Source organism: Ostrinia furnacalis, unplaced genomic scaffold (genome assembly GCF_004193835.3).
Source record: "Ostrinia furnacalis isolate ACB-3 unplaced genomic scaffold, ASM419383v2 OfSCF2838, whole genome shotgun sequence".
NCBI classification, from domain to species: domain Eukaryota; kingdom Metazoa; phylum Arthropoda; class Insecta; order Lepidoptera; family Crambidae; genus Ostrinia; species Ostrinia furnacalis.
Window position 1 is genome coordinate 115,870 of NW_021133077.1, and position 16,319 is coordinate 132,188.

The 16,319-nt window shown below is 36.6% G+C and overlaps 1 protein-coding gene across 4 annotated transcripts in view; it reads right to left on the reverse strand.

Moving 5' to 3' along the window:
• Nucleotides 1-8,750: 8,750 nt before the first annotated feature.
• The window catches only part of LOC114356618 (sodium-coupled monocarboxylate transporter 1), a 45,409-nt gene continuing 37,840 nt past the window's right edge, over nucleotides 8,751-16,319 (reverse strand). For all 4 annotated transcript variants that reach the window (XM_028309873.1, XM_028309872.1, XM_028309875.1 and 1 more), the window contains 5 exons: nucleotides 15,991-16,121; nucleotides 14,664-14,914; nucleotides 13,273-13,409; nucleotides 11,159-11,344; nucleotides 8,751-9,077 (listed from right to left, as the gene is read on the reverse strand). In XM_028309873.1, coding sequence (XP_028165674.1) covers nucleotides 8,891-9,077; nucleotides 11,159-11,344; nucleotides 13,273-13,409; nucleotides 14,664-14,914; nucleotides 15,991-16,121 — 892 coding nt within the window. In that variant the 3' untranslated portion in view covers nucleotides 8,751-8,890. The remainder of the gene's footprint in view (nucleotides 9,078-11,158; nucleotides 11,345-13,272; nucleotides 13,410-14,663; nucleotides 14,915-15,990; nucleotides 16,122-16,319) is intronic.

Here is a 16,319-nt window from a genome sequence, read left to right on the forward strand (position 1 = left end):
ATAATATCTTTTATCTATTCTACCCATATTCTGTAAGTAAAATAATAAAAAGTTTGAAAAGAAAGAAATTACAAGTCCGATTTACCTAAACAAATAAATTAAAAATACTTGCGGATCAAAAGTACTCAATCATACTACAATTTACGAAAAAATCACGCGTGACGCATATACGTCAGTGGGCAGTCAACTGACATAGACCCGGCGTCTACGAGTGCCAAAGCACGACTGATTTATGCCATTTGATGCACCCGATTTTATAGTATTTTCAAATTAATTTTTCATTTGAAGATTGAAGATAGATATTTTTTCTTTTTTCACACAATAATAGTACTATGTTTCTTCTTAAGTATAAAGTAGTTTATGTTGCCAAATGACTTTTAGATTATGAGATGTGACCTGTTTTCTTGCAGTAATTTTCTCGAATTTTGACTATCTTAGACATGATAAAAATGCATTTTAATGAATTAAACATCAAAATTTTCTCAATACACTTTCTTCTTCAGGGTATGCTTATTCTAATGAATACATTCTATCTTCTTACTTAGAAATAAATTTGTTGTAATATTAGTTCAAAGTTGTGCCTTCGCGAGTTACCTGGAAATCGGGCTTTCGAAATTCGCTGTTTTCGTAGGCAAAAATCCAATTTGAACGAGATTTTGTCAATAGACATTCCGTAAAAACGTATGATAATTACGATGATATAAGTCAAAAGAAGCTATAACAATAAATTATATGACTAAAATCATTTCGAAATCTGCCAAATTATCGATTTCTGCATGAAAAATGTGACAACGCTCTTAAAACTCTTGCTTTTTTACCTATTCTCAATAACTCTCATATAACTCTTAATTTTTTTTACGCAGTGTGGTGACGGCAGAGTAGAATACATTTGTCACCAACTCCAACTCTTCCCGCGGGTGTCGTAAGAGGCGACTTAGGGACACTACACATCAAACAGAGAACGGGCAGCAGCGCTCTCTGAAAAACATCAATCTTTTAAACTGCGATCTCCAACCCGCCTGGCAAGCGTGGGGATTATGGCAATACCCTCCACTATAGTGAAGGAGGCTCATAGTCCAGCAGTGGACTGTAAAGGGCTGTTGATGATTGATGATGAACTCTTAATTTTATTCTCAAACTCAATATCTTATATTGAGTTAATTGTTCTTGCAAAGATAATTGTTAAATAAGTTGCTCTTTCTGTAACTGAATTTAAAAGCTAATTTCTTAAATGGAAGACACGCAAACAATCTAATATTATATTAAGCATGTCATTGAAATTCAAATTCAAATTCGAATAATTTATTTGTGAAACACAGGCAAGGAGTATGATGTACAAACAAAAGATGTGTTGAGATTTATTAAACTTTATTAACAAAGTGAGAGATGTTTCTGGCAAAAAAATAACTAGTTTATTTTTATTCGTTAGTTAGTAGGACACAAGAATGTAATTCTTTACTTTAACACCATGACAGTCGATAGTTAGTATAGTTTGAAGTCTATGACATGATCAAAGTAGTCTGAGCTGAGGATTATTCAAAGTTTGAGATTGCAATGCGGAGTTTCCAAAGTTATTATTTATCCGAATACCAAATGAAGTTTGGATTTTGAGGTGCTAATATTTCTTTTTTAGCGACAATCGAACACCTCTAGAATAGAGTGAAGTTTCTTTTGAAACTTTTAACATAGGTACTTCAAAAAAAGAGAAGGTTCACACAGTGGGTGAAGGTCATATTATAATTGACCCATATCATAATTATGGGACCCCAATCGCATTTCCCATGTTCCTCGCTGGGACTTTCAAGCGTTAAAAGTATCTACTTTATTTTTCAGTAGATCAAGCCTTAAGACAAAGTCTGCATTTTCACACCCATCATCACAGGCAGCAAAAATACACAGGTAAGTGAATAGTGAATAGATAGAAAAGAATAAAGCGAATATGCCAAGACCAAATCTGCCTCTAGTAAAATAGAGTTCGTTCGTTCGTTTCAGCCAAATGACGTCCATTGCTAGACAAAGGCCTCCCCCAAGGCTTGCAGTGTGGAGACCAAATGACATGTTGATTAAGAAGTCACTATCAAACATAATGATTCAATAGGTGTCACCGGGAGAAGAAGAAGAAGAACATCATATTCTATTCCTTCAAATTATATTTTTTTATGTACACAAACGCCCTTACATTATTTTAATCCCGACGTTTCGCTCCAAAAATGTTGATTACAAACTCAAATCTCAATGTTTCACAAATTCAGGAGTAACTTTTTTCAATCCAACTCGGAAAACTGTACGGAATCGACTGGGATTGAAATTCAGATTGGGCCGTGATGTAGGGTCACACCAGGGGAAACTGGCTCAAATTGGCTTACGCTGGAAAAAACCGATCTGCTAACATTCTAGTCTAAAAGAGTCATACATCTCAATGCGCTACGTATTTTATGGTAAAAGTACCTGTTCACTAGTTCTACCCAGCTGATATGCATCTACCTACCTACAGCTTTAGGTATTCACACTAATTTGAATTTGAATTCGATTTTAGTGCTATTATTTTTTATTAATATTATAAAGAGCACATTCACAGTCCTGTAATAATCCAACTGTTAAATATCATTAATGATCATAGAATATTATCCACCTGAAGGACCTCCTCCTTAATGAAGGTTTTCCTATTTTGTTCATTATTATATTCGGCTGTATATCAATATAATACTTTAATCCACAACCTTATTCAACACCATGACACTTGCCTTTTACTATATTCCTTTCAAAAACTGCTAAAATCCGGAAAAATCCAGTTCGAACCGGTTTACCAGCCCTATCTCCGGCTTTGAATCACAACTTTTACGAAGCCCTCCGGTTAATGTCCGTGAGATTGGTTAAGGGCGTACGTGTCTTCCGAAAATAAACACATTTTTAACGGCCCTCGATTCACGAAAAGGGACGGTATTTTTATAATGGCCTGAAATACCCTTTTGTATTTATACAGTGTTTATCAGTCTGGAGATTTATTTTTGAAAGAAAAGAATATACTTTGTCGAAAAAAATATGTTGTACCTACTTACCTACACCCCCATGAAAATTATGTAGGATCATTATAACAAAATACCGTAAAGTACCTATAGCTAGCTGAAATTGTTGCATAAAAAAAACACAAAATAATGATGGTACACAAATAAAAAAACTACTCACCTTGACTGCAGCCCAGCCAGCACCAAAAACTCCCGGCCGCAAACCACAAGCTGTTCATCTCCTCAGCACTCAGATAACCGAGTTCTATACGCACAGTACACGAACAATTGTACTACAAATAAATAAATTAAACGCACAATTCACAAATTACACAAAATTTACAATTAGGTATTACACTACCGTCTACGCACAGCTGACATTGTACCGCGAGGCGCACGCGACGATTATTGCGGCGAACGTTTGCGAACAACCGAGCAATGTTCGTTTCACTTCAATAACTTCGCACTAAACGGTCTGCCAATCTGCCATTGTCATATTATTATTACTAAAGTCAATAATCACATTTTGATAGTCCATTCTTTAATTATTTCCTTCACTTCACTATCGGAAAATACGATCTAAGTACATCAGTATGGAAACTTCTAGAACAGAATGTACTAGAACGAATTTGAAAAAAGAATTCGACTCCGGTGACGCGACGACGTCCGGAGCGAGCGCGGCCATTTGCAAACTAAAGTACAAAGCAAGTTATAGTAGCGGTAGAATGTTGAATAAAATGTGGGTAGGTTTAAAAAGTAAAATTATGAACGTACCCACATTGAAAATTATTTTCTTTTTAATCTAGGTACTCATAATTTTAACCATTTTGTTTTGTAATATTAATTAAATAAAGTATTTAATACAGAAATATCTACTAACGTTATTAGGTCTAAGCATGTAATTTAATAACGGGTAAAATATAGAATGTCGGTATTGTTCAGTTAGCTTGCACAGTCTTTATTTACTTACCCCCTTAGTAATAACAAGTGTGTAACTTTATATTAGAGGGTAAGAATATAATGATTGTGCTTGCGCGAGCTTTATTTTAATACTAGGGTAGGCCTCCAAAAATATTTTTTTTCGACTGAATTCCTTAAAATATCCCCAAGGAAACCCAATGCTATTTAATGTGACGGTGGATATGATATCTCTAGGGTCTTCACATGCAAATCCTGAGAAAGGGTTCCGCACCAAACTATGTTAATTTCATGGACACTAGCTACTTAAGATAGTTTCTTAGATATTTGAATAAACAAATTGTTCACGAGCTTAAACTACACAGAGTTTGTACCATTCAAAATCACATCTGACTACTCAACTATTAGGTACAATGAGGTATAGCCTGACCAGGAACATAAAAACCCTGGCATAGAGGCGCGTCAATTGCATTTGATAGTGCAACACTGAGTACAGTCGTACCTGTGTTAAATTAATAGGCTAACTTTATGTATCAGGATTCAGGATTACGGGCTAATTTGATATTTTCATAAATTAAAGAAAAAATATTATTATAGGTAACCTGATTTAAATAAATTAAATGAAACATCAATCGAGCTAGTAGATTAATTTATTTTATTATTCATCAATAATCAAATTCAGAACTTGAATATTCAACTGCAATGTCTGCTCATGTACGCTTCAAACTCGGTACTTCTTTCCAATCCCATAAAATTCAACACTTAGAAAGTGACAAAATTTTTAAAATAGGTAGTTGAAACAAACCACAGCTAATTTTCATAGTGGACTGTACTATACGATAAACATGTCAGTCAATTTGACAACCTTTGTCGGAAACATTATTCAATGAAAATATTGTCCGAACCCTTAGTATTTCTCTTCGACAAATACTTTAACACATTGTGAACCACTTTTCTTTCACGACTATAAAAATATTTTAGCAATTTAATTCATAAAACCAATTGCGCACATTTAAAATAAAGTTTGTTTACACTTTGACAGCAATAGACTGACATGCAAGGTGACATGTCAATGAAGTTTTCAGTTACTGTTGCCATTAAAAGAAATTAGTACCATTAGTTTTCCGCAACATGGCGAGGGTTTTTATGTTCCTGGTCAGGCTATACATGTCTTTTTGCAATATAGTTAGTACCTATTGCCACTTCAGCTTGTTCAAAAATTCGTCGGGCTATGTCAGCGACTTTAGTTCGTTTACGGATCTCCTCATTTCTGATTAGATCTCGTAAAGAAACACCGAGCATACCTAGTCCATGGCGCTAGACGCAGGCCGCTATCCACCGGGCAGCATGGAAAGCATTGGGGGAGGCCTATGTTCAGCAGTGGACGTCCTATGGCTGAAATGATGATGATGATGAGTACCTTTTGAAAAACGACATAAGCTGCCAGTGTTTAGGTTGATGTGACGTCGTCCGTAATATTGAAGTTATTAGGATTTCTAATGAAACGAAATGAATAAAAACTGACGAGAAATGACTACCTTAGTCAACTCGGCCAGTTTACCCTATGCTTCCATAGCTCAGCAGTCAAAGCAGTTGCCCGGAAACTGATAGTTCCCGGGTTCAATTCCCACCAGAGGCTTCTAATAATCAAATTATAAAATTAACTAGCGGCCGCCCGCGACTTCATACGCGTGGATCCCGTTTTACCCCCTTCATCTATCTTACGCGGTTCAGATTTTTTGCTCCCCTTCCCGTTCCCGTGGGAATTTTGCAATATCCTGTTGTAACTAAGCTTTAAGTGTACTAACGTACCTGCTTGCCAAATTTCAAGCGTCTAACTAAAGCGGTTTAGATTTTTTCATACAAATGTTTTTACCCGCTAACTCCCGGTCCCGTGGGAATTTTGGGAATTCCTTTCTTAGTGCACCTCTATAGTACCTAAGCTACGTCCCTTCCAAATTTCAAGTGCCTACGTTTAGTCGTTTAAGCTGTGCGTTGATATGTCAGTCAGTCAGTTTCTCCTTTTAACCAAACAGTATATTTGAACTGATTTAAATAAAAGATTCTTAAGAACATAGCATCTACCTACAAATAAGTTGTTTCCATCATCCCACCAACCCATAGGCTTGTGATCTGTGTCTCTCGACCCTTGAGGGTCCACTTAAAGGCGATTAAACAAATCCGTACCGTAAATGATACAAAGGGTAAGGACTGAATGGTTTATATTGGTTTGAATTGTTTATGCCAGTTTGTATACCTACCCACCATTCACATTGCTTGGGAAATAGAAATATATTTTATCCTTTGGTTCTTATCCACTATTAATTTGTTTCTTTCAATAAAAATAAGTCTATTAAGTTTTTTTTTTGTTTTATTTGAGGGTATGTTCAGTAGTTATGTAGGTACTTTTCTTAACGAAAATCAAAAGTAGGTAAGTAGGTATCTATGCAAAAATGATTAAAACATAATACATTTATTACAATTAAATATTTATTTCGTTTGTTTTATTTACACAACATTTAAAATAAATAAGTACATTCTGTACTTACTTCACATTCACTAAAGTGATTTTATTTGTTACAAAAATATATTTCAGGCACTATTTACACGAATACCGTGAATTACGCTTTTTCATACAATACCTATAATGAGATATACCTCATAGGTTATGTCTTATTTCTATGCTAAGTAAAAATACATTGATTATAGTAACTATTTAGTAATTTATCACTTTTCGACGAGTTTCGCATTGACCAGTGACTAAAACTATATTAACATGCCTACTTTTATTGTATTTTCATATTCACTCAAAATGAGAATCATCATCTATCAAAATCTTATAAATTATAATTCACATATTAAGCCCGTTTTCACCATGAATCCCTAAATTTTAAGTGACTCGTATGAAAACCAAATTCATAATATTGTTACCTTAGGGGTCACTTAAAAACAGGGATTGATGGTGAAAACGGTCATTAATCTCTCTTGACTCGATCACACTTTTAAGTGCTAAAGTGCCAAAACAATTCCTTAAAATCGAAGACTAGCTTAGATCTGGATTAAAACTACTTTTAACGCAGAATTAAGCTAAATATCAGCTCGAGATTACAAAAAGAACTATAGTATAAAAATATTCGAAATTATCTAAAGCCTGGTCCGTGAGCACGTAAAATTTTATCCAATGACCCCAAGCTACCCATCCTTATCGCTCGCGCGTAATTATGTTGCTGTCGCGCTCGCACACTCACTGCGGGCGCGCGTCGCACAGTCGCGACAGCAATATAATTACGCGCGAGCGATAAGGATGGGTAGCTTGGGGTCATTGGACAAAATTCTACGTGCTCACGGACCAGACTATAATACTGGCAAACATCACGATATAATAATATAGGGTGTAAATGTTTATAACATTTTAGTCACTTATAAAAACAATATCGAATATAAAAATTGAGACACACTTTAATATCTAAAACTCGATTCTAAATAGCTAACTGTGATTCGTTGAACATGTAGATTCAATAAATATAAGTACACTTACATAGCAAATCACAGGCTTGAATATATTATTGAGAAATTGTTTGTGTAACATATTAATTAATGTTAATTATAAAAAATCATTTGATTCAACTCGCATCACAATCGCTTTAAATTCTCAGTCAACAACAAATCAAACTATTTTAATAATTCTTAATTCTACATCTTTACACTTTTTTTAATACAAATTAAAGAGATATCTATGAAACACCTATCCAGGGTGAAGACAACAAACATCAAAACTATACTAATTATAGGAAAGTTAATATGAAACCATAGGTAACATATTATTTTTTCACATAAAAATTTATTCAAATGCATAAAAACGTAAAATCAAATATAATTTTTAGAAAATTTAAGACACCCTGTATTATCAAGCAGCATTATCGTTATGAAAAATATTGTTTCAAGACTTAAAATTCACTTACGTTTTGACGTAATTTTATTTCATTACAAGATTTGTACAAAGATTAACATTTTTATTATTTAAAAAAAAAGTATTTAAAGACTATTATCACAAGGCTACTTATAATAATATTTTACTCATTTTCACACTTATTTCTAAAGTATTTTCAAAATAGACCAAAATTAATCTGAATTTAAAAATAACATGAAAAATTTTTTTCTTTCACAATAACTAAGGCTGAGTTGCACCACCTAACTTTGACCGTAACTATAACGATAACCGGTGTTTTTTGTATGGAGTTTGACAGATTTTTGACTTTTGTCAAAGTTAAACTAAGATGGTGCAACCCAGCCTTAATGTTTTTTCGTTATTGCTACATATTTATAATTTACTAAACTCCTTATATACCTACTTTAATACCTAGGTACTTGTCTTTTAAGCTTTACATTCTTGTCATCATTCAAAAACCTATAAAATATTAATATTTAAAATTAATGAAGAGGCAAGTGCCTGTTGATATTAACAGGCACTAATCAACTGTCATATTTTTATGATCTGTCAAAATTATATTGACATAATAACTACTATTTTGTGACGTCATTACTGGTATTTAATAATTTATAACTTTTTTGAAATAAATCATTATGTTTTTGCTAAAATCATTTTGCACGGATAAATACTAATATCCATTCTAAATTACTAACTTACAAAATTGCTATAAAATCTTTAACTTCCAGAGTAATTTCAAACTAACTTTTTCATTATTTTGAGCAAAGTTTTAGAATTTTTTATGTTTACATCACATTGAAAATAATTTACAAAACATACATAGAAGCCTTTTTTAACCGACTTCAGAAAAGGAGGAGGTTATAATTACCTATGTTCGGCTGTATGTATGTTTTTTTTGTAATACCAAGATTATGGCATATTTTAATAAATTCCTTTTAAGGAATAAGTTAAGTTATAAGTTTTAACGTTACCCAAGTGGACGTCACATTTCATACTAACTATTCAACAGTAAAACTAACTACAATCTTGTCCTTTCTGGAAACGGCGACGGCGACCGCCTCGTCTCATACACATCGAAAAGTCTACTTGCATTAGTCGAAAACACCGTCGGCTTCACTTCTTCAGCTATCGTCTCATCGGTTTTCTCAGACGTTTCTTTCTCTTCTGGAATCTTCTCTACTTTTTCACTAGTATTAGTAAATTTCCTGGAAAGAGAAGAAAAATAATTATTTTGGTTCCAACTTAAAAAAAATAACACACAGTGTAAGTTAAAGGTGGTTAGAACCAAAAATGGCCACCGCTCAGCATGTGTCATGCTCTGAAGTAGTAAAACCAGTAAAACCCAGAACATGACGCTGTTATTCTGCGGATGCCATTTTTGGAGATACCGGCAGGAATACACGACTAGAATTAACAAAAATTTTATAAAAAAAAATAAAACCGATTCCAAAAAACCTACACTAAAACGTAGAAAAATAATTACTAATTACCTACTTATTTATTAGGACGAATGATTAATATTTATGTAGGTATACCATGATTGATACTTTTGGAGTCGGTGCAGGCAAACTTTACATGTTTCATAATCTTGGCACCGACTCCAGAAGTATCAATCATGGTATACCTACATAAATATTAATAATTCGTCCTAATAAATAAGTAGGTAATTAGTAATTATTTTTCTACGTTTTAGTGTAGGTTTTTTGGAGTCGGTTTTATTTTTTTTTATAAAATTTTACTTATTTCTTGCTTTTTAGTTAACTAATTATTACCTTGATGTTACCACTGAAGGTAGGCAGTACACTGAGACCAAAAAAAATTGGTATCATACATAATCGGCGGAGATATTGCGTATAAAAAAGTTCATCCCCAATTTTCCACCCTTGGGGGTGAAATATTTTCTTCAAATTCGCATGAAACCACCCTTTTCATAATGCCTATTCAACAAAAAAATAATCGTTCAAATTGGTTTATAATTGGTGGAGATATTGCGTATAAAAAAGTTCATCCCCAATTTTCCACCCTTGGGGGTTGTTTTTTTTATTATTAAATTTAAATGGGACCACCCTTGAGGTATTACCTATACGCCGAAAAAAGATTTGTTCAAATCGGTTCATAATTGGCGGAGTTATCGCGTAACAAACATAGAAAAAAAAAAAAAAAACATACGGGTCGAATTGAGAACCTCCTCCTTTTTTGAAGTCGGTTGAAAATACAAACAAACGAGAAAACAAAATAAAAATCCTACTTCCTACTAATATTATAAATGCAAAAGTTTGGATGTCTGGATGTTTGTTACTCTTTTACGCAAAAACTACTGAATGGATTTACAGTATTATTGTTTATAACCCAGATATAGGCTATAATTTATGACGATCTGTGACAAACTAAATTTCACGCGGGTGAAGCCGCGGGCAAAAGCTAGTAAAATAATAAAAGAAAAATAATAACTATTAATGCCCAACATTAACCGTCCCAGCTAGCGATGAAAGACCTCGAGTCTTTTTAAATTGATTCAGTCTAAAAATAAAACTCAAGTCATAGTCGAAGACTCTAAAAGGCTCAGGACTCAAGACTTAAAGACTCGATTGAGTTTTGAAGCGTCATAAGTCGTCGTAATGAGTCGAGTTTGTCTTAAAATACTTAAAATACTCTAGTTCTTTCATCACACCCAGCCATGACAAAAAAAAATCAAAAAATTCCGTTTAGACCACAAGTGGAAATTTATGAACGTCAAAATATAGTAAATAATAAAAAAAGAAAAGGTGACCCTTATGGGGCACTTTACATGTCTCCTTATCTTTTGGGTCCTACCAGCGCTTCGAGACAAACATATGACAAGTGCTGAGAAGAAACGCCGGAACAAACTCAGTCACCACTAATTGCCAGGAATGGGGATGTTGCCTGGGTCAAAAAGCAAGAGTTTTAATTAGTCCGTCAGTTAACTTATCAAAAAATACTCTACACGTATTTTCCACTTTTTCAAACTAATGAAAATTTAAAGAGATAAAGCGCCCCAAAGTTCATAAGAAGAGGCCCGTGACGTCAACGCTTACTTAAAAATGCCGCACGTTGTGACGTCGTGCGCAACTTCAACGCACCATAACTATGTAATAATTTGTTAGATTGACAAATAAAAATATACGTGTCCAATATTTTTTGATATTAAACATTACGGACTAAAAAAATTTTTTTAGGCAACTAGCCTATTCTACGTGCTCATGGACCGGGCTTTAGCCCCAGCCATGACACTGTCAGGAGGGCGCCAACATCACTACCTTATTACCTGGGTTTCCCTGGAAACTTCCTGGCTAGTCTGGCAACCATAGGGTGGAGGAGTCGCTCGTCGTACGCGTCATCATCGCTGGCGGTGATGACGCCGATAATGACGCCGATGACGACACACGTGACGGTGCCGATGACGGCGTACCACATGTAGGAGACAGAGTACATGGCGTGGAGGCTGCTGTTGCTGGAAATGATAAGGTTGGTGTTGAGATTGCCGTGTGGTGACGGCAGAGTAGAATACATTTGTCACCAACCCCTACTCTTCCCGCGGGTGTCGTAAGAGGCGACTTAGGGACTACACATCAAACAGAGAACAGGCAGCAGCGCTCTCTGACAAACATCAATCTTTAATACTGCGATCTCCAACCCTCCTGCCAAGCGTGGAGATTATGGTAAAACCCTCCACTATAGTGGAGGAGGCTCATAGTCCAGCAGTGGACTGTAAAGGGCTGATGATGATGATGATGATGATGTTGAGATTGTAGATGTAACGGAGGTAAAGGATTTTGGAGATAAATCACGTCTTGGAATGGAAGTCTGCACTTCCGCATATTATCGCAGAATTTGGTACCTAGTGCGCTGTTTAAGAATCTTTAAAAATAGGGAAAAAGGCAGGCCCAGTAGACCAACGATTTTTAAAAGGTCGCGGGAATCGTCTGGACGCGGGTAGGACCGGTCGTTGTGGGGAACCTTGGTTCAGCATTGAGGCTCGTCTTTTCAGCCAAATGACGTCCCCAAGGTTTTCCATATGAACGGTCCATTTGATTACAATTAATAGATCCCAGGCTACCCGCATTCAGGTGCTTCCCGTGATCTTCACTAGATCGTCGGTCTATGGACTGGCCTGCCCACACTGTGTCTTTAAGTCCAGAGTCTATTTCTACAAATTAACTCACATCAAAGAGTCAGGCTTCGCGTGCGGCCGGCTAAAAATAACCTAATGATGATGATAATGCTGATGTTGGTGATGATGATGATAATTATGATTATATTGAATATCATCATCATCATTCCAGCCATAGAACGTCCACTGCTGAACATAGGCCTCCCCCAATGCTTTCCACGTTGATAATCGATCAACGTGGAAAGCATTGGCAACGTAGCGGCCTGCGTCCAGCGCTTCCCTGCTACCTTTACGATGTCGTCGGTCCACCTTGTAGTTGGACGTCCCACGCTTTTTCCGGTACGCGGCCTCCATTCCAGAACCTTTCTGCCCATTATTGAATATGATTATAAAGAAATTCACATCATAAGTTCAGCCTACTTATACAGCTGACTTAAATGACCTGATGAGGATGATGGTGATAATGAATAATGATGATGAGATAACAGCTCACATCATAGACTCCGTGTGGACGTGGGAGCGGCTGGTGTTCAAAGCCCGGAGTAGCGGCGCGATGTGCATGAGTGTTTCATTGACGCCAACTAAAGCCCGGTCCGTGAGCACGTAGAATTTTGACAAAATTCTACGTGCGCACAGACCAGACTATATAGCAGTGCTGTTTGGAGTTGGTAATCGTGATAAAAATGAAGATGGTGGTTTTGTTGATGAAGATGATGTGGATGACAATAATAATAAATAAATAATAAATATCCTTAGACATTTTACACTGCGCTTATAGTCCCAAACTAAGCAATGCTTGTACTATGGGTACTAGACAACGGATATAAACATACTTAAATACTTTTTTTTTTAAACATACTTATTATACATAGAAAACACCCAGTCCAGTACAAACAAATATGTTCATGCACACAAATGTTTGTACTGTGCGGGAATCGAACCCGCTACCTCCGAAATAGTAGTCCGTTTCGAACCACTACACCAAACGGCCGACAACGACAATGATGATGATGGTGCGTATTATGCCTATGATGATGATGATAAAGTAAACTCACATCATAGACTCAGTGTGGACGTGGGAGCGGCTGGTGTTCAAGGCCCACAGTACTGTAACTAAGTAACTGGCAGAGGCTTTAATTTGAACACGCTTGCTGAGCTGTTTGGAGTTGGTGATCATGATAAAAATGACGATGATGATGGTGTTGTTGATGAAGACGATGTTGATGACAATGATGATGTTGTTGACGATGATGATAAAGTAAACTCACATCATAGACTCTGTGTGAACGTGGGAGCGGCTGGTGTTCAAGGCCCGCAGTAGAGGCGCGATGTGCATGAGTGTTTCATTGACTCCAACGGGTAGCGGCTTCACGTTGAACACGCTTGCTGTGCTGTTTGGGCAGCTCTATAATAAGTAAAAATAAAGGAACATTACAATGGACATCATACAAAGACAAAAACTTAACAGTAGCACGTTATCAAGGAAGTTTACTGAGCAGAGCCACCTTGTCGCAATAGCAAAGCTCATTGCAATGTAATGGAACCCCATTCAGCATTATTACAAGCTATTATATTGACTTCACTTGTTAGTATGTGTAAGGCAATCTTGCAACTGAATTTAAGACCAGTTCTCCTCAACCGATTGAGCTGAAATTTGGTATACTTATGTAAGTACGATGACAATGAAATATTATGGTACCATTGAGCTGGTCTGATTATGGAGACAGGAGGTGGCCATAGGACCTTCTAAACGAAACGGAGGAAATTCATCGAGTTTGGGTTCGTTGGATTTGTCTTTTTGAACACTTTAGTGCTAGATGTTGACCAAGGCCCTCGGATTGAGAGCCAACTAAAAAGTGTAAAATAAAATTATAATAAAAATTAAACTTTTTTAAAAACAAGCTTTATTCTGATATGCAGTTGTACTAAAACGAAAAAATAATTGTATGCAAGGTTCAAAATATTCCATGCGCGATACAAGCTTTCGAAATTATTTGAACATTTCATACAATTATTTTTTTCGTTTTAGTACAACTCTGCATTTCAGAATAAAGCTTGTTTTTAAAAAAAGTTTTTTTTAATTATAATTTTTTATTATACCGTGACCCACGGTGAACAAGGTCACGACCCGAGTTATTAGTGTGCCCCAACTATTAACTAACTCCAGACATGTTCCATTTTATCACACACATATCAGTACAATAGAAAAGAATAAAATATCCAAGAGAAACAAATGTGTGAGATTTACTCAGGTCTCCTAAACTAATGCTGTAGCAGATCAGAGGTCACACATTTTCCAGGACGAAAGATTTTGTCTTTAACTGTTATCCAATGAGGGTTTTCGCGTATGAAAAATCCGCCAGATGGCAATACGTAGACGCGGGGTCCAAATGCTGCATGATTGGTTATTTTTGACATGACATTGACAGATATGTCAAAATCCACCAATCACCATCAACACCAACGCAGCAGTCGGACCCCACATCCACGTCCCGCCATCTAGCGGATCTTTCATTCGCGAAAACCCTCATTACTATAGTGGAGAAAGAACAGCTAGTACGAACACCTTAAGTAGGGTTTCAGAAGTGGCAGAAGTTACTAGAAGTGACACTTCTACCACATCACCTATATTGATGAAGATAAACGAAAATATACGCACCTCAACAGATAAAGGCAGCATAGCAACAGCTTTATCCACATACAGTAGCCTTCCCGCCGCCATCCATGTAGTTATGACATGTGAAGCCACCATTCCCCATAAAGCTCCCTTGCCATTCGCGACAGGACATAATGCAGCTAGTACGAAGACCCCAAGTAGGGCTCCAGAAGTGGCAGAAGTTACTAGAAGTGAGCCTTCTACTACTCCGCCGACTACGCCGACGCAAAGCGACAGGCACATTATGGTTATAGCTGGAAAGAGAAAAGAAAATATTCTTTATTCAAGGAGTTTGGCAGTTTCAACAGTAATACCTTACCTTTATAGCTAGTGGAATGGTGCAAAAGTGACTGTTACAATATAAGTGGTCTTAGATAAATCATGGATATGGATTATGGGTATATCATTGCTAAATTTTAAATAAATTATGCTAAACGATCTATCAGAAGTTGGAATAGGTTGTACGTTAAATATAAGCTAATGTAAAGACAGAGTTTAGGGGAAGCAAGGTTCTGGAATGGAAGCCGCGTACCGGAAAACGCAGCGTGGGACGTCTACCCACAAGGTGGACCGACGACATCATAAAGGTAGCAGGGAAGCGCTAGACGCAGGCCGCTATCAATCGATCAACATGGAAAGCATTGGGGGAGGCCTATGTTCAGCAGTGGACGTCCTATAGCTGAAATGATGATGATGATGATGATGATGATGATGATGAAAGACAGAGACTCTACCAATCCCTTCATTATACAGCTCTCAATGGTGCGTCTATCTTAGTCTCACTCAACATTAAGTGCTCCAATTTAAATGATCAAAACCCCTATACTATCTGTTTAATACTATTGTAAGCTCGCTTCCACCTTCGGCCTAATCATTACTTACCATCAGGTGAGATACAGGCCAAGAGCTTCCTAGTTGGGAATAAAAAAAAATTGGTAACTGGTTTCCCCGGTTCTATGGGCCCATCATCTAGTGCAGTGGTTCTTAACCGGTGGTCCGCGGACAACTGGTGGTCCCTGGAGGCATTCCAAGTGGTCCACCAAGTGTACTTGCACGCCTTAGTCAAAACCATTTTTGCAGTTAAACTGGTTTACTTTTGACCGATTATGATTAGGTATGAGGTGGTCCCTGACAAGACAGAAATTTGGTAAAATGGTCCCTCATGACTTAAAGGTTAAGAACCACTGATCTAGTGGGAAGCACCTAGAAGTACTTGTGGAAATCCTTAGAAATTTTTGTACAGCAGTAAGGATCGTCCTTCAGCCAAAGGACGCTTCTAGCAAAAGGACGTTTTTAGCCGAAAAGAAGTAGAAAATAATCTCTAACTCACAATAAATGACGCCAATGATTTTGATGACCGTTAGCTGCTGCTTGTCGGCTATTCCCTTGAAGGGTGGCGCGGCCGATACGAAGTCCTCCCACGTCACAGTAGCCAAGGAGTTCACGTTTGATACCAGGAAGCTGGAAATAACAGATAATAATTTATCTATATGAATAAAAACGAATTGCTGTTCGTTAGTCTGATTAAAACTCGAGAACGGCTGGGCCGATTGAGCTGATTTTGGTTTTAAAATGTTTGTCGTAGTCCAGGGTAGGTCTAAACGGTGAGCAAATAAGGAAAAATTGCGATGGCTTATTTATTGCCTTTAAGGCGGAACA